This window comes from Physella acuta, unplaced genomic scaffold (genome assembly GCF_028476545.2).
Source record: "Physella acuta isolate Inbredline_101_S28 unplaced genomic scaffold, ASM2847654v3 ptg000090l, whole genome shotgun sequence".
Lineage (NCBI taxonomy): Eukaryota > Metazoa > Mollusca > Gastropoda > Physidae > Physella > Physella acuta.
The window spans coordinates 996998-1017483 of NW_026731610.1; the positions used below are offsets into that span (position 1 = coordinate 996998).

At 33.9% G+C, this 20486-nt stretch overlaps 1 protein-coding gene across 1 annotated transcript in view; it reads right to left on the reverse strand.

The window, feature by feature from the left end:
- Window positions 1-1258: 1258 nt before the first annotated feature.
- Window positions 1259-20486, reverse strand: part of LOC131928146 (large ribosomal subunit protein mL43-like) — a 186847-nt gene continuing 167619 nt past the window's right edge. The window contains exon 3 of the mRNA XM_059284092.1: window positions 1259-1596. Within this exon, the coding sequence (XP_059140075.1) occupies window positions 1259-1596 (338 nt within the window). The remainder of the gene's footprint in view (window positions 1597-20486) is intronic.

The window sequence follows — 20486 nt, forward strand, 5'->3', positions numbered from 1 at the left end:
GAGAAGTGCGCACATGGGTTATTATATATTAGGGTAGTAGTTTTTATTCTAATAAGGTTCAATTAAATATTTAACAATCTTTGCGTTTTTTCTCTCTCAATCATTCTGGGGTGACATAAACTGCTATGAGCAATTATTTCCTCCATACTTTTTCTATACTCTGTATACGAGAAAGTAACAGGGTACTTGCATTACCACCAATCTCCTGGAGAATGGAGAATGGAGGAGAGTACTAGAATATATTTACATAAAAGACAAACAAGGTTAGACGTTGAACAATATATAAGAAAGAAGCTGAGTTTACAGTTTTATGTAGGCCCCTATATAAAAAAAACAATTTTGTTTGAACCATTTTACAAAACAGTTATATACCATGTAATGATGATGTAGCGGGTTGTTGAGATATCGTAGATAGCTGTAGTCTTTGTCGTTGATGGTAGATTTGATTCTAGGAAGTGTAGCTTGGAACTATATTCAATTTTTAGCTAGACGACGCCTACCTGGAAACAATCCAAGGTAGGATGATCCGTCACGACACCATCGAACTTATGATAAACACGACGAACTATACTCAACGATCAACTCGACACACGATTACACAACCCCATTTACCAATCAAAAACGAATCAACTAAAATGATTTTCTTTCAACTCGTCATCCCAAACTCAAAAGATTTAAGACTACCCAACCCTCCAGCATTACGCTCTCCTCACATACTCAAACATTGTGATCTTGTCCCTTGATTTCAAAGGGATCCAAAATTTTAAATTTGGCAACATGAGCAACCCTAGTATCTTTGCGTTTTTTCTCTCTCAGTCGTTCTGGGGTGACACAATCTACTATGAGCAGTTATTTCCTCCATACTTTCTCTATACTCTGTAGGTCTATACGATAAGGTAAAAGGTTACTTGCATTACCACCCACCTAGTGGATTCTCCATTAAATGGAGAACCGAGGAGAGTACTAGAATAGTTTTGCATAAGAGGCAAACAAGGTTTGCTGTTGAACAATATATAAGAAACGTTTTAAACAAGACTAAAAAAAATCAGTGTATTTTTTTTTTAATTCAATTCTTTGTTTGTAAACTTGGAGTTCAGCTGCATATCACCTAAACATGAGAATTAACTAATTATTTATACTTTTATCCTGTCCATTGATTTCAATTTTTTAAATTAGTGTAGTAGAAATATGTAATGAATATCTCATCACAAAGAATAAAGTTATAAGCGTTATGTAGAAACATGTGTTGAGGAAACAATTATTTGTTATCTTCATGTATGCAGCGTGTCTTGATGTCATGTTGGGATTTGCCTGATTGCTCCTCCAGCACATAATCTGTAGCTGTTTTTCCAACCTTGAGAACAGATGACCACTTCTCATTGGGAAACTTAGTCACTGCCCATTCAGTCTCCTTGAACATGAATGGCTGCCATATGCCTTGTGTAATGGGAGTGTCTGTGTGATTATTTTTAATCATTCTAACAATCTGAACACCTGACCTGGTTCTCAGGTGTTCAGTCCACTTACAAATTTCAGGGGTTAATTTAGATGACATTCCCAGGATCTGCTTGCCACCATTTAAATATTGACGGTGATCTGTTTCGTCTTGGTCAGGGGTCGGCAACCTTTCGAGTGTGTTGAGCCAAAAGTTATAATTTACAAAATTCCCCAGTTTTTAAAGAGCCACTATCATTTTTGTTCAATATTATGGTATGTAATTATGACTAGGTAAATAATTTTAAAATAAATGGGTTTAAGTATAAAATACTATTTATTCATATAAAAACATACATATGTTTCACATAGAACTTAAGAAAGTATTTTAGCTAGCTCTGCCAGTATCATAAAATCAAATCATATAACTAGGCCTATAGCACTATCCCAACCCAATTTAGAAGCTAATAACTAAAAACTGTCACTCAAGTCAAATGAATGCACACTGACACATAAGAAAATGCTTTCTTAATTAAAAAAAGAACAATTACTATTTAAAATGTTAGAAAAAAAATAAAATGTGCACTTTGGTAGTGGAAAGCATGGAACCACTGCCACGGGGCTGGGCCTTGTGCCCAAGCAGACGCCAGCAGTCTGTATACGCTCTACTCCAGCTATTTTTATTGTTTTTATCTTGTTTGAAGTAGTTTTTTTTTTTTACAAACGATTGCTCAACCTCATCTACCAATCAACAACAAATAGACTCTTGGCCACACTAAAATGATTTACTTTCAACTTGTCATCCCAAACTCAAGAGATTTCAGACTGCCAACCATCTAACATTACGCTATCCCAGCGTTCGGCAACCTGCGGCTCGCGAGCCGCATGCTGCTCTTTTGATGTCAAGATGCGGCTCTTCAGCTCCATGCAAAAAATATCAATACTTATTTTATTTTATTTTCAAAACTCAAAAACATATTGTTCTGCAAAACTCAGTAAAAAAACGATATAAAAATACATATAAACGATAAACATTCACTATACTATTAGAATATTTAGTTACTTCCTATGCCAATGTACTACCTATTGAATCGTCCATCCCAAATTGAAACATTCAACTTCATATCACACATAAACTAAACCAGCTAAATGTAAAACTGCAAGGAAAGGAAAACCGAGCCTATGACTTGCTTGAAGAAATTGTTAGTTTCGGAGAAAAAAAAACGTTTTGTGTTGAAATTACTTAATTACGAAAAATCTGAAAAAAAAAATCGTTATGAAACCAATATTACTTTCAAAATGAATCACTTTAGCATTATTATAAACAAAATGGAGGATCTTTTCAATGAGAGATTTTAGCGATTCAAAACAAATGCAAGTACTTTCAACACAAAAACAAATGAAATTATTTCATTATTTAAAGCTATTTATTCTAAATTATGTATATATATATATATATATATATATATATATATATATATATATATATATATATATATATATATATATATATATATATATACAATTAAATAGCTTTCAATATGAAATACTATTTATTCAAATAAAAACATACACATGTTTCGAACAAAATATATTAAGGTATTTTAACTAGCTCTGCAAGAATGATATATATAATCCTACACAAATATAAAAAAAATTGACATTAAAATGTCAGTGGCTCTTTGCAAACTTAGTAAATTTGTTAATTGTATCTTTTGGCTCTTCTGTCACAGAAGGTTCCGGACCCCTTCGCTATCCTCATTAACTCATTCACTTAAATCTTGTCCCTTGATTCTCAAGGGATCCAAAAATTTTATAAATCAATTTAATCTTGCGTGTGTACAACAAATCGGTGGTTTCCCATCTGGTAAAATGCAGCCGGTAATTGAGCTAATGCTTTTCTACATATTTTAGAGCAAATTAGTTATTTAGATGTCAAAATTTATAAAAATGGGCAAATAATTAGGTAAGAAAATGTTAATATCTGCGAGATATAAATAAATTAAACACTTTTTTTTGTATTTGTTGTATTATTACTTTTGTTATTGTACAAAAATTTAAACAAGAAAGTTGTTTCCCTTGGTTGCAATAATCTCAATATGAGAAACAACTAATAAACGGAAATATACTTTTGTTTCTATTCCGTTCAGGGATGTGCCGCTGTGTATTTCCCATAAACTAATGTTACGCCACCTTGAAATCTAAAATGGAGAATTCTACACACATGTCATAGGTGTGTCTAGCAGCAAGGGCACATTATTCCTCTATCTTACAGTAACAAGATAGCCATATTGTCTTATTTTTTTTTTGGACGATAATGATGTGGATGAGGTATGGCGTCTATGCCACAGAGTGCTTGAGTTTCCCGATACTGATGTTGGAGTTTTCATTTGTAGATTTTAAAACGTTTCGTTCTGTGGCCAGCTCACAGTTCTAAGACAGCGTTCTCTAACAGCTCCATGAGTATATACACGTACATCTACGAGTTCCTTTTGTATAGTTGTTATTCGGTGATATGTTTCTCTTCAATGTTTAACAATCTTTGCGGGTTTTTTTTTTGTTCGCAGTCGTTCTGACGGTAACAAAAGCTAATATAAGCAATTCATTTTAATATATTTTGTTTGACTTAGTCATGTGTGACGGTAAAAGTGTTATGCCGCCATCTTACCTTGCCTACGACACCCACCAGTTACCCGCATTCTTATACCCCCACCCCATCACACTCTCTTTTTGTATGTTATTTCAGCACCCAGATCGTTGGTCATCTCACATAGCTGCCTATCAAATTAGTGTATTGACCAACACGTGGACACATAAAGCTTACTGGTTTATATACATGGAGTTGAGAGCCGTCTTCCCTACTCCCACGTGCTCTTTGCTATTGTCTTATTTACTTAGTTCATTTTTATTTACTGTAACACTTTTTGTCTCATAAAATATGTATCAATGTTACCAAGTATTTGTGACAACTAATAAACACACATGTAGCCTACGCTTGCAGTTAACTTTGTGTTTATTGAGTAACATATAATTTTACTACAGGCCGTAAACTGCGGACATTGGGTTGACCCGAGTCATCGGACCTGATTATTAATTTTACTTGCCGGCTGTAAACCCTTGCAAGACAAATGGTCATCAGACTTGGCTAATAGCTTTGTTACTGCTTGCCGTTACTAGCTACTGCAACATTATAATACTTTGCTCTGTCCGTGACTTAGTTCATGTGACAGTTGAATCAGATACTTACTGATTACTATTTTACTTTACAATATTCCCGGTAGAGTGTACACTCGGACCCTCCTAGCAGTTCAATTCCATTATTTGAATATTTTTTATCAGTATTACGGTATTATTATTTTGACTCTTGACATCAGGGCTCTTTACCTTTTTACCCTTGACATCATCGTGTACAAAAGATTAACCTCCCCACAACTTAATGTGATGTCTATCTCAATGTCTTGGTCATTGGTCACTTTACTTTAATGAGTTTTAAATGCCGTGTTTCACACTGTTGTCAATCATTGACCGCGTACAAATGTTACTTCAACTTTTCTGTTACTAATGATGTCTATATTAATTTTACCATTTTAGCTTTAATTGTTTTAATTAACAGCCCGCTACATCATCATTAGCATACTAGCTCGGCAACTCTAGTTCCATAGACCCTCTCATGGGCGGCATAAAATTAGTTGACGGGAAAAACATCGCCGCACATCTCTGAACGGAATAGAAACAAAATAATATTTCGTTTTATTAGTTGTTTCCCATATTTAAATATATATATTGCGAAAAGGGGAAGCAACTAACATTCTGAAATGTGTGTGTGAGAACATAAGTAATACTACAACACAAACTAAAATGATTGTTTTATTTATTATATACTCCATAGCTATTGATATTTCTTACCTAATATTCAATATATATTGATACGTTTTTTTTATTATTTCTGAATACTGAATTTGCTCTAAATTATGAAGAAAAACAGTAGCTCAATAATCGGCTGCATTTTTTCCAGATGGGAAACCACCGCTTCATCCAATCGTCTATGTATTTAAAAAAAAAAAAAATAGAAATTTTGGATCCCTTGAAAATCAAGGAACGTGATTAAAGTAAATGAGTATGTGAGGAGAGCGTAATGCTGGAGGGTTGGGTAGTCTTAAATCTCTCGAGTTTAGGATGACGAGTTGAAAGTAAATCATTTTAGCGTGGCCGAGATGAAAAATTGAAAATAGTTCCAAGCTACACTTCCAAGGATCAAATCTACTATCAACGGCAAAGACTACAGCTATCTACGATATCTCAACAGCCTGCTACATCATCATTACAATACAAGCTCAGCAACTCTAGTTCCTTAAACGCTACCACTTCACACAAAACTACAAACCAAATAACACCACTTCAAGACTTCAGAACAACCCAGCTACAACTACCAACGAAGATCAACCACTACCCACTGAAGATTGTTCAAATGCAAGAATCGGCCCAAGAATACAAAGACGCGAAAAGACCGCGTTATTATTATATCACCATTTTAAATTATACAAGTATCTAATTTATTAGATTTTTATTTTTCAAAACGCAATTAAGCAAATTGATCAATGAACAAGACATTTAGATGGTCAGAATATTTAATTAATTGAACGCTCATTTATTTACACGGTGATTAAGTCAAACAAAATATATGAAAAGCAAGTGATGATTTTTTCTTCCCAGAAACGATTGAGAATTTTAAAAGACGCTAAAAAAGGAACCATATCAACAAAACGAAATATGCAAAAAGAACTCTTATAATCCACGTTCACATGCACAGAGAAAGAGCTGTTAGAGGACGCTCTACCAGAAATTTGTGAGCCTGGTGCCGGCACTGCTCATTGTACAATGTTAGCGATGTAATGACTTTTGATACGCTCGATAATGTGTATGTAATTAGTGATTCGGAGACGTGCCGATCAGTGGTTGGTTAAAAAGTAACTTCTTTTGTCGACAACCCTTCGACAGAAAAGAGCAAGCGTTCCTTTGTTTGCTGAATACTTGTCCCGGTATTGAAGCTCGAAAAGCAAATTACTTTTCTTTTGTTTCCAATTTAGTAAGAAAAAAATCGCGAGTTAATATGGATTTTCCTCACTTGTGCATGCATCATTATGCTATCAAACGGTGTATTCGTAATATTACATTTAAGCACACAATTAGACTGTTATTGAAAAAAAACGCACTTACCAAAAGACCTTTGAGTTTCATTCTCTGATTGGCACGTGGATTTGATGCTTATGTAAATAAACACAATCGCTAATTATAAATATAATATGTGAAATAAACACTGTTTAATAAATAATACGTAAAATAGATTGCATTGTTTAAAAACAGATTCTATTTGCATTAGTTACTTTTTTTGTATTGTTATCAAGGGAAACAACCAATATCTTATGTTTTTGATAAAGCAAGAAAATAATAAAACAATGTAAACAAGAATTATTGTTTAATTAATATTGTCAACATATGTATTAATATTTGTGTATAGTATACTTTGTCTATTATTGAAAATTCTTGAATGTTAAAACATGTTTTTTTTACTTTAAATAGTATCATAAAGCATTAGCTCAAAGACTTGCTGATTTGCTTAAGTTTAAAACCTCCGCTTAAATAATACTTCACCAATACGTCTTATCCATTAATTTTGGATCCCTTGACATCAAGGGACAAGTTCAAATTATACAAGCCCGTCAAGCATGGCAGACCTGGTATTGGTGCCACACTCTCATCCAGGTTTATTCCACTCAAGTAAATGTCAAGAAATAAAAAATTCATTTACAAAAAAAATAAAATAAAAAAAAATTCAAATTATAAATCATAAGTTATTTAATTCTTTAATACGGTTACATGTAGCTGAACTCGAAGAATGTAAACAAAGCTTAAAGCGTTGTTTAAAACGTTTCTTATATATTGTTCAACGGCCAACCTTGTTTGCCTCTTATGTAAATTATTCTAGTACTCTCCTCGGTTCTCCATTTAATGGAGATTCAACTAGGTGGGTGGTAATGCATGTACCCTTTTACCTTATCGTATACAAGTAATAGAGAAAGTATTGTAATTGTGCACACAATGTTAATGAAATTTTGACTTCTTGCGCCGTTTTAAACCTCCCTACTTTAACGTATACGAAATATAAAGGGTGTATTACAATCTTGAAAAAAAAAACGAACGATTTTCCGGTAAGCAGAACAGATACATACTTCTCTTCCTGTTTATCAAAAACCTATATCTTGCGTACTGTTTAAGTTTGGTTGATGAAATTATGTATTACGGATTTCTGAAAAACCTTCATAATTTAATACTTGTTATTGTCATATAATTTATATCATACTCGCATAAAGATTAAACAAACGAGGGTTTTGTCACAAAATTCTATATTTCTGTAGCCCGATTGCACTTTAAGTGCCATCAGAACCCGTATTGTTATTTAAAAATATGCGAGAAAGTTCTAAAGAGATAACTTCCACTTTAGTTTTAAAGATTAAGGAAGATCACTTTATTATTTTTTTTTACCAAAGAAACTGCTAAACCAGAATGACCGACACGGCTAAGTTTAGCTTTAAGGTATCGTAGATAGCTGTAGTCTTTGTCGTTGATGGTAGATTTGATCCTAGGAAGTGTAGCATGGAAGTATTTTTTTTTTATTTTTCAGCTAGACGACGCCTACCTAGGTAGGATGATCAATCACGACGACATCGAACTTACGATTATCTCGACGAACTATACTCAACGATCAACTCGACTACTCAAATTTCACAACCTATGATTATTCATCTCTCGACTACTTAAATAACATTATCCTAATAAAATAAAGATAAAATTAACATTATCCGCCCAAAATTTTTTTTAGAGATTTAAGACTACCCAACCCTCCACCATCACGCTATTCTCACATACTCAAACACTTTGATCTAGTTCCTTGATTTTAAGGGATCCAAAATTTTACTTTTCGCAAAAACTATCTAACATTACAATTGCGGTAGTTTCACATCTTCAATAATTCAGCAGGTCATTGACCTAATACTTTATTACATATTGTAGAGGTAATTAATTATTCAGAAATCCAAAAATTACCAAGAGGAAAAAAGGTTGACCGATGAACTATGTAAAAGAAACATTTACACTAGGCTTAAATTAAATATGGTATAAAATCATATTAATAAAATAATTGTTTACATTCTTCAAGTGTTGCTGTATGTTACATTTAAACAAGAACAGCTAGTATATATTTTGATTTTGTCCCTTTTTTTTCAAGGGATCCAAAATTTCTTTGAAAACATTTTATTCAAGTACATTATTAACAAGTGGTTTAACTACTTTTAAGCGATTTAGCAAATCACTACATTGAAGCTTTAGCCAACGTTTTAGAGTCAAATAGTTATTTAAAAATCCAAAAATTTTTAAAAATAGACATTATTTACCGTATTGATGTACTACTTTTTGTGTGTGTTATAAAAGGTAAAACAATTATTTTTGTTTTGTTCTATTATTTTTCTTTCATTAGAAAAAAAATATTAAGGTATCGGTTGTTTCCCCTTGTATCAAAGACTTTAAATGGGAAGCAGCACATAGAAATAACTAATCCAAATCGATTAAGTTTTTTAAACAATGCAATATATTTAATGTTATTATTTATTAAATAATGTTTTATTTCGCATATTATAATTATATCTATCGAGTTTGTTTGATTAAAAAATAAGCATCAAATTCCCGTGACAATTAGTGAATGAAACTCAAAGATCTTTTGTACTGGTGAGTGCATTAATTTTAAAATTATAAACTAATGTTGTGCATAATTGTAGAATTACGTATGCACAATTTCTTTTGATAGTAAGACGATTCATGCACTAGAGATAAAAATCCTTTTTCACTAATCTATTCACATTTCGAGTTTGTTTTTTTTTTTAATTTTATTTTACTAAAGCTCCTCAAATATTAAAAATACTTAAATTCAAAATTGAAAAAAAGGTCCATTATTATGTTTAATTAATTGATTCGTGTTCCTTGATTTTCCCAAGTCTACGAAATAAAGAAACATGATTAGACATAAATATACATCATTTTAAGCTTTTAAAATGTTCTTTAAACTTAATTTTTTTTTAAGATAATTGTCCGCATGGTCTGATTTGTTTTTTCAATAATAGTGCGTTTTTTTTAAAAATATCTCTGTAGACCTTGTTTTCGTCAACTCGTTTCTCTCAATTCCTACGTGCCGTACGATCGTGCCGTACGATCGTGCCATACGATCATATGACTTCAGGTATTGTTAATAAAGACATGTCTCGTGTGAATGAGATATTAACTTTTAAGACCTATTTCGTTCTATGGACCTATTTTTATGCCATTTTCTACACAGAAAAATATTCAGCACAAAACAGAACCCATGCACTTTTATGTCTAAGGACTTAACTACATATCGGAACTTTCCGAATCTCTAAGTACATACACATCATCTGACGGACAAAAGTAATTACATCGCTAACATTGTACATTGAGCCAGCGGAGATAAGCGATATGATCCTATCGCATGTTTTCGCGATTATACAGTACTAGTCTACACCTTCACCATTACTAGTTCTCATCTTTCCTAGAACTAATCCGCACCTCCACGAGTCAACAACTCCTCTAGTCCACACCTCCACTAGTCCACACATCCCCTAGCATTGTTTAAGCGTGAAGAATTACATGACTAAACGGTGCTTTTTATCTTTTTTTTTTAATTGAAAAAAAAAACAAAAGTTTTTTAGTAGAGCGTCCTCTAACAGCTCTTTCTCTATGTACGTTAATGTGAATTCTAAGAGTTGTTTTTACATAGTTATTTTTGTTGATATGGTTCATTTTTTTTTGCAAACTGCATTTTTTTAAAAATTCTCAATAGCTTCTGCGGAGACGAAATCATCAATTATTCTTCATAATTATATTTTGTTTGACTTAGTCACCGTGTAAGTAAGATTAACGTCCCCATAATTCAATGTGCCAGCCATCAGAATGTCTTGTCTATTGATCAATTTACGTAATTGCGTTTTGAATTCCGTTGTTCCAACTTTTCTGTTTTTAATGTTGCATGAATTGGATCGACCTTTATTGTTTGTACATGTTTTAACAAAATGCTCCACATGGTCGTGTCGCCCATGCTAGTCTACCAGCATTGGTTACAAAAACCATTACCACCCACCTAAAGCTGTTTGACTATTTTCATTGATTCTACAATGGACAATCCAGGACAATACTAGAGTAGCTTTACATAAGAAGCACACAAGGTTGGCCGCTAAACTATGTAAAAAATATTTTTAAACGAGGCTAAAAGTATTTAAGTATTCGATTAATATTATACAATACTTATTTGCTAATTCAATAGCAGTTACGGGACGCTTACGCTCAAAGACTGAAAAGAAAAACTTTGATCTAGATTCTAGTCCCTTGATTTCATATTTTTGAAAATACGTCCAATTTCCATTTTAAAAACAATTACATTAAAATTGTTAATATAAATATGTATATTCCAAAACAAACACGTTCAACAATGTTATACACATCACGAGTGGCAGATAGAGAGGAATTAATAATTAAAGAGGAATAAACATCAGCATCATGACATGAACAAAAGGTGATACAATGTAAGTAACCATACATTACAACAATCAATTTAGTTGAAGTAAGATGGAGCTGGTGTGAGTTTTTCCTGGGTTTTGTTCCTTTATGTGGACAACATGTGTTTCGATAATTTAAATGTATATTTTATAATGGCCTATAATATTTGTTTCTAATGAGATGGTGGAATATTTAAGCAGTTTTTTTTTTCCTTTTTATCTTTATCTTTTTTTCTCTCCAAAGTTTTTGCTGTGTAAGCGATTATTTAAAACTGAATGAGGGGGAGAGGGTAGGGGTGATGTGTCAGTCAGTGAATTGTGACTTTTCTATGTTTATTTTTGTAGCATTTGTTACTGTTGAGTTCAGGGGAGGGGAGGCGTAAAGTAGGCAAGACACTTGTCATGTTGCGTTGTTTTTGGGAGTGATTTTTGTATTGTTGTCTGAGTTTAACTTAGCTAAAAGGAAGGGTGAAGGGTAGGGGTGGTGTGGCAAAGTCAGTAAACCACGTCATTAAGTATTTTAGTCCCTTGATTTTAATATTTTTCTTTTATCTCTTATCCCGGAACGGGGATCCTAAACTTTAAATTCTGTTAAGTATGACTTGATTTTTTATTTTTTTTGAAAAAATTAATAGTTTTCCTCTCTTGCTGCTTCCCATTCAAGCCAGGGTTGACAGCAAGAGTAGGTGCACATGAACATATATATACATATTATACAAGTTATATTACGTGTCTAATACAAAACGTATATATTTAAGTTCCCTTATACAAAACGTCTAAAGTTACTAAGAGTTTAATTAAGTTTTCATTTGAGACTCTATGTTGGGCGATCTATTAAGCTCATGGATGGTGAATCTTTGTGTGTACCTTCATACCCTTTAGAGGGAGGCATATTCTGCAATGGTGGCAGGTATACGTCAATTCGTCGGGGTGGTACACTTTTAAGTGCTGGCATAGGTCCAAGTATGTACACCCGTTGTTGCATATGTGACACATTAAAAGTTCCTGGTGTACTGTATCCTCGTGTTCTTGCCTGTCGTCGATTGATTTATATTTTTGGGTGCAAAATCTGCATCTTTTGCTGTTATATCCCGATTTTTGGGTTTTTAGATTTTTTTGTTGACTGCTTCGCGTCTGTAGGGTTGTGTTCTTTTTTCTTTTTGAGTTTGTGCCGTCGCTCATTTTCCACATTTAGGCTGGGGTTGTTAATTGTAGAGGTTGGCGTCGCTGTAAACTTAAAAGAGTTTGGGCTCAGCGAGGACGATGCAGCAAAGGTTGGAATGAGGATTCTTGAAGCATTTGTTTTGATGCGGTTTGAGGGGGGAACTAGGTTGACTGTTTGTTGTAGATATGATTATGGTTATCTGGTTATCCATCGGTTCTAAGGCCTGCGGTGTGGTTGGTGTTGTTTCCTTTGATGTTGTCTGGGGTGCATTGAGTGTTGAATCTGAAGTCGGCTTAGGGGGCTCTGTTGTTTGCTTCTGTGCATGCGTAACTGGTTCCTTTGGTGCTGTCATGTGTATATTGGATTTTGGACAGTGCTGGTCCAGTGCAAGGTTGATGAACAAGTACGACTTGATTTTAAAGGATGCAATATATACGTACAACGACCTAATGTAACCATAATTATAGCGTCAGTTTCAGATCTTTTAAAATTTAGCAGGTCATTGAGCTAAGGCTTTTCAATATATTTTAGAACAAATAAAATATTCTAGTATAAAATAAAATTTAACAGGTGACAAAAAACTCATTTACCCATATTAATACTTATAAAAAATATAACAAATACAGTAATCAATTCTGTTTTCGTAGTATTTTTTTTTATTTTCTTCAACAAAAACTTAAAATGTTAGTTGCTTCCTCTAGTTGTAATAAATAGTCAAATGGGAAGCAACTAAAACAAAATAATAATGCACATATATTATTTTTTTCAAAAACGCTATATATTTAGGATTATTATTTAACAAACAATGGCTTATTGCGCATCTTATTTTTATAACTAGTGATTTGATTATTTACAAATATGCATCAAACATACGTGTCAATTAAAGAATGAAACTCGAAGATCTTTTGTACTGATAATTGCGTTGATATTAAATTGAGAGTATAAAAATCAATGCACACATTTTGAAAATGCATATTAACCAATTTATTCACACTGCGAGTTATTTATTAAAGCTTCTTAAATATTAAAATATGTAGGTCTAAGTTCAAAAGTGAGAAATCAAAAAGAAAAAAAAGTGTGTTTGGGCTCCAATATTCTCTACAATGAATTAATTTTTGTTCTTTACTTTTCTCAAAGCAATGTATAAGATATAAAGAAACACGATTACTGAAGAAATAAACCTCTCGTTTAATATTTACAATTTTTTTTTCTTAGAATCTAATTAAACGCAGTTTTTTTTTAATCCTATTTGCGCGAGATATAGGTAGCCGCCCCTTTTCTTATTTTTTTTTCAACTCACATTGGAGTTAAGGCCAGTTACAACACCCCATCACGCCTTTTATGCTTTACTTTTTTTTTTCGTTTCTATCAAAAACTTTCCCTAATTTTTATATCTTTTACAGTTTCTCTAAACTTGTTTTTACTTGGACACCAGCTTCTTCTTCATAATTGTCATCATGGTTTGTTTTGTCTGCATAGTAGCCATGCTTATAAAACGCTCTATAAAACTGGGAACTTTCGTAAATTGTAACTTTTGGCTCTTCCTCTCCAAAAGTTGCCGACCCCTGACCTAATGTATTCTCAATTAAATGGAGAACGGAGGAGAGTACTAGAATAATTTACATAAGAAGCAAACAAGGTTGGCCGTTGAACCACGTAACATAATAGTTTTAAACAAGGCTAAAATAAATCATGGTTTCAAATTATGCAAGTAAAAGCATTTTTGGCAAACTTCAAGTGCAGCTATATGTCACGTAAGAGCAACAACAGATACATTAAACATAGTTGGTGTCCCTTGTTTTCAGGGGAGCCAAAATTAAGTTTTATGTAAGAATTTTAAAGTGTGTGATATTGTAGGTTACCTCCCTTAAAAAATTTAGCAAGTCTTTAAGCTAAAGCTTTTCTACAACATTAGAAGTCAAATAATTATTTTGAAATTCAATAATTTTTAAGAAATAGAGAAAATGCTATCTAGTTTTATATAAGTGCTTGTGTTTTGTTGAAGATTAGATAATTCTTATTGTTTTAATTGTATTGTTTATTTTTTCTTCTTTAGCTAAATAAAAATATTTAAGTTGTTTCCCCTGGTTTCTTTTAGAATGGGAAGCAACTAATACAAATAACTAACTAAGGTGAATCGATTCTATTTTTCAACAATACAATATATTTAATGTTAATATTTATTAAACAGTTTTTTTTCGCAGGTTATATTTATAACTAGGGAGTTTGTTTATTTATAAAATATACATCGAATCCCCGTACCACTTTGAAAATAAAGATCTTCCTTACAAGTTAAAGTGAGTTGATTTTAAAATTACAAACTAATTTTGAGCATACATATAGTATTACGGATGCGCCATTTCTTTTGCTAGTCAGACGATTCATTCACCAGACACGAAAATCCATATTCACTAATAATTCAATAATAATTCACATTTCGATTGTTTTTTACTAAAGCATCTTAAATTTAAAAAAAAAAACAGCCGACCCGAAGCGTAGAATACGCCGGTATTTTGATGTATTATTTTCTATTTTTCAGTGAATCATAATTTGTGAATCCGACACTACCAATGCTGTGACAGAAAATATTTTGCTTTTAAACACTTTCAGTAGTTCGTGAAGGACGATTATCCTCACCCTCAGTTTCCAAGAGTAAAGGATATAGTAAAGCAGTGGCGTAGCTACCGTAAAGCTAGCGTAAGAAAGGCATAGAGGCCCAAGGAAAATAGGGGCCCTTTTCCCTCTTAAATAAATGAAAACTTTTACATTGAAATTTTAATATGTTTTTAATAAAAATAAATTTAAAAAGAAAATGGAAATCCAGTGTTTTTTTTTCTATATTAGAAATAATCAAAAGTTCCAAAAAGGCCCCCAGTCGTTTCTTACTGTACAGGCAGTAGTATTCAGTGGTATTGCGGAGGTGGGGGGGGGGGGGGGTCGGAAGTGCCCATCCGTATTAATAACATTGTCGTACACGCCATTTGGAGAATGGAGAATTAACCTATAAATAAATCTGAACCTTGAATCTTTGTGAAATTGGCATCTGACACCCGCAAATTTTCAAGCATCGTTACAAACCTCAATTAACTGGGACATTTTCTACCCCACTCCCACAACCTTGCACCCTACCTCCCTCTAAACTGTCTGCCCTCCCCGAAATTCCATCCATCCATGATTACAGATTTTTGTTTGTCTGTCTGCCCATCGTTTATGCATTAATTCACTAATCATTCACATCGCCATGGAACATTGGGAAGTTGTTTAGAATACTCCAGATAAACCTCAACTGACCGTGACATTTCCTACCCCACCTCCACATATGAGGAGCTGTGATTCCCCCTCGAAGAGAAGCCAGAAACACACTCTGGCTCCTATAACGTTTTTTATCATTAAATATTTTTATTTTGTTCGGAGGGCAGCGCCCTGGTAGTAAGGCGGTTCGGTTTGCCATCCCGAGTTTTCTAACAGCTTTCTTAGTACCTGGGGTCAGTTGATTGGGCGTCATGCACAAGGGGTCAGGGTTACTGCTAGATTCAACTGTCAAACTGCATAAGCAGCGTGCCCCCCCCCCCCCCTCGTGAGGACTACGGCGCATATACTTGTTTTAATGAGATATGCCCTTATGGTCAGTAACTTGACCAGCTGAAATGGACCTCAAGGTAAATATTAATCATTTTGCAAACTTAAAAGAAGGAAAAGAAACAAATCTAAATAAATCAAGAGCAGCTTTTTAAAATTTGTGTTTTGTATCACCCTGTGCGTTTAGTGTGAGTTTTTGTCAGGGTGTCACGCCTAAACTGTGTCACCTGCACCCCCTACCTTGTTACGATGGTTACTTAGTTATTACAGGCTTACACATGTGCTTACACCCCCCGAAAAAAGTCTAGCCCCTCCCCCGAACAAAATGGAATTTATATAGAGAATATATACTTTTACCAGTGCCCCCCCCCCATCCGTGAGAAAAAAGTATGAAAGAAACACTGCAGGCTCACAGTTAATGTGTTGGCTTGTGTTAACATAAACGTGATATTAAATCAAAGATATTTTTCGTTATGGGGTAGTCCTACTACATAATAATACCATATAAATACGCAATTAGGACGTGCAAAATACAAAATTTACAGATTGACGAAGGGGCCCAATGCTAATTTTTGCATAGGGGCCCGAAAATTCTAGCTACGCCACTGTAGTAAAGATTAGTTAGATAGGAGTAAAGGATCTAACAAAGATTAGTAAGACAGGAGTAGAGGATATAGTAAAGATTAGTAAGATAGTAGTAAGGGGTATAGTAAACATTAGTTAGATCGGAGTAAAAATATAGTAAAGATTAGTTAGATCGGAGTAAAGGATATAGTAAAGATTAGTTAGATAGTAGTAAAGGATAGTGTAAAGATTAGTTAGATAGTAGTAAAGGATAGTGTAAAGATTAGTTAGATAGTAGTAAAGGATATTGTAAAGATTAGTTAGATAGTAGTAAAGGATATTGTAAAGATTAGTTAGATAGTAGTAAAGGATAGTGTAAAGATTAGTTAGATAGTAGTAAGGGGTATAGTAAAAATTAGTTAGATCGGAGTAAATGATATAGTACAGGATATTTAGATAGGAATAAAAGATAAAGATTAGTTAGATAAGAGCAAATGATAAAGAACATTATAGTTTTACATTGAAATGGACATTTTGTGTTTGTTTCCATCACTAAACTGTGTCAGGCTACATTTTAAAGAAGACGATAACACGGTACGATCCCCGAACTTGATGTGTATTACAGTATACATTACAGTATACAATTGATACATCTTCTTAAAACCCTCCCATCACAGTAGGGTATTACTGTTAAATGTGTTTAAGCGTGAAGAAATAAATGCCTAAACTGTGCTTTTATCTTTTTTTTTTAATTGAATAAAAACGAGCCCCAAGAGTCGATGTCTGTCGCCCGCCGTCTATGGATGTGTGTACTAATTGGTGCGCGGACCTTTGACCACAGGTGCTTTGACCATAGGGGGTTTGACCATAGGGGGTTTGACCACAGCGGAGCTTTGACCATAGGGGCTTTGACCATAGGGGGTTTGACCACAGCGGGGCTTTGACCATAGCGGTGCTTTGACCATAGGGGCTTTGATCATAGGGGGTTTGACCATAGGGGCTTTGACCACATGTGTTTTTTCAGCAGACGGTCTTTGATCACAGGTGGTCTATCAACGGGTGTTTGATCACAAGCGCTGTGTCCGGCTTTGACAATAGGTGTGATACAAGTAACACGATTTTATACATGTTTCCCGAGAGTACGTTAATAGAAATTAACATGTATTTAAAAAAAGCCAAGAACTATATTTTAGTCTCCACATAAAGGCTGGTGCTAGGCCTCATAGATTTATTTTAAATATAAATGAAACACAAATAATGCGACATATAACAAGTTTCACAAAAAAATAATGTACATGTACTTGAAAATACATAACATATATAAAGGATAAACAAAACTTGCCAACAATATAGTCAAAGATGTAATACATAAAATGGTTAACTAAATGACAGATGTGCTATAGCACGCAAATATGTCAGTACATCTGTTTGACCATATGTCTGGACAGCACGTTGCACTTTTTCGTGCAGCATCTTGTATCGCTTCTCAGCTGGGTAGCTTGCCCCTGCAACACCTTGTAAGAAAGTTATTTGCCGTGTGCAGTCCATCTGTAGACCTTCAAGGAAACTATTGAAGCTTTGCACTTACAAGTGCGATTCTTCGTACACCGCTAAACGCGTGACCCGTCCTGGCGTTCTCTGTGTAGTCAAAACTCGTGGCCACGATACTACAAAGTTCTTTTACTTTTTTTCGACGTGCTATACTCTCCAAAATTCTCCATGGTTTTGACATAGAATAGTTTAGATGACTTGTATTTATACATGATGATTTAACATATTATTACATCATGTCGAAATTTAAAATATAATTTAGCAACTTTTAAAATAAATCCTTACCATATATGGACAGCATTGGACAAAACACCTGAGATCAAAGACCATATGTGGACAAAACACCTGAGATCAAAGACCCTATGTGGACAAAACACCTGTGATCAAAGCCGGACACAGCGCTTGTGATCAAACACCAGTTGATAGACCACCTGTGATCAAAGACCCTCTGCTGAGAAAACACCTGTGGTCAAACCCCCTATGGTCAAACCCCCTATGGTCAAACCCCCTATGGTCAAAGCACCGCTATGGTCAAAGCCCCGCTGTGGTCAAACCCCCTATGGTCAAACCCCCTATGGTCAAAGCACCTGTGGTCAAAGGTCCTAGGACCTACTAATTATATGCCGTCATGAAATCTACTTAACAATGGATGATTTAAAAAAAACAACTTTAGGGAAGATATATCTCGGTTTAACAATTAGAGCACATTATTCATGTAACCTACAGTTGTAAAATAACCAAATTATATTATTGTTCGTCAATAGAGATGTGAATGAAGTGTAGCATCAGTTATTGCACATATATTTTGTTTGACTAAATCACCGTCTACGATAAATTAGCGTCCCCGTAATTATATGTGCTGTCCATCCCAATTTATTGACCAATGATCAATTTGTTTAATTGCGTTTTAAATTTCACGTTTTGCACTGTTGTCAACTATCTACAGCGTACAATCTTTTTTTCAACTTTTCTGTTACTAATGATGTACGTTTGTCTTACATTTCCTATAAAGTACATAACATCACAAAACAGTACATGTTCGTTTCGCATCTTTGTATTCTTGGACCGATTCTTTCATTTGAACAATCTTCAGTGGGTAGTGGTTGATCTTCGTTGGTAGTTGTAGCTGGGTTGTTCTGAAGTCTTGAAGTGGTGTCATTTGGTTTGTAGTTTTGTGTGAGGTAGTAGTGTCTATGGAACTAGAGTTGCTGAGCTAGTATCGTAATGATTATGTAGCGGGCTGTTGATGTATCGTAGATAGCTGTAGCCTTTGTCGTTGATGGTAGATTTGATCCTAGGAAGTGTAGCTTTGAACTATCATCAATTTTTCAGCTAGACGACGCCTACCTAGGAGCAATCATAGGTAGGATATTCCGTCACGACACCATCGAACTTAAGATAATCTCGACTAACTATACTCAACGATCAACCTACGATTTTTCATGTTATTAAATAACATTATGCCAATAAACTCTTCTAACAAACGCTACTACTCGACATTCTCAACATGCGATTTCCAACACACGATTACTCACCCCATCTACCAATCAACAACGAATCAACTCTCTCGGCCACGCTAAAATGATTTACTTTCAACTCGTCATCCCTAACTCACGAGATTTAAGACTACCCAGCCCTCCAACATTACGCTCTTCTCACATACTCAAACACTTTGATCTTCTCCCTAGATTTCAATTGATGAAAAACATTTTAAATAATGAACTGAACAGCAAACATTGATAAAGCTGTAGTTTCAAGTTATACAAAATTCAGCAGTTTAATTAGCTAATACTTTTCTACACAATTTAGAGCAAAATAAGTTTCCCAAAAATTCAAAAATTAATTAGAATGGTCTAAATATTTCCTACGGACTTACTAATACTTGTAGAAAATGTATTAAACAAAACAATAATTTTCTTTTACTTGGTATTATCATTATAGATCATCAACAAAAACTAAGGATTTTGGTTGCTTCCCCTGATTATTTAATAGGTTTAAATGTGAAACAACTCAAACATATTATATTTAATTCGATTCAATTTTCAACAATGCACATAGGTTATTTTATTTATTTAGCAATGTTGTGTCGAGAATATTGTATTTAAAACTAGTGAGTTTGTTTATTTAAGCGTCTACATTTATATTCACATTTACGATAGTGGTCGTGGTCACGTTTGTAATTAAAATTGTTTTTGTAATTGCGATTTTTATTGTGATAGAAACATTTAGGGGAATGAGTGGCCTAGTTGTAGACCCTTAAGTCTCGAATTTGAATCCGGGTTCAAGTCAATCTGCCGTCCCTGAGTCCACCCAGCTCTAATGGGTACCTAACTCACTTTATGGAAAGGTAAAGGCTGCTGGTCATGGTGCTGTCCACAATATCCCTTGATATTCTTAAATCACAGAAACAGGTGAACTCTACTTCACTTGTCCCATAGACGGTCAGGTTTAGACGGGGAACATTACTTACTTTTACAGACATTTAATCGAACAGTTTATTTATTCTCCGAAATCCGTGTAAGCTGCTAGCTGTTATATAACAATAAACGAGAAAGTTTCGTGGAGTTTATTCC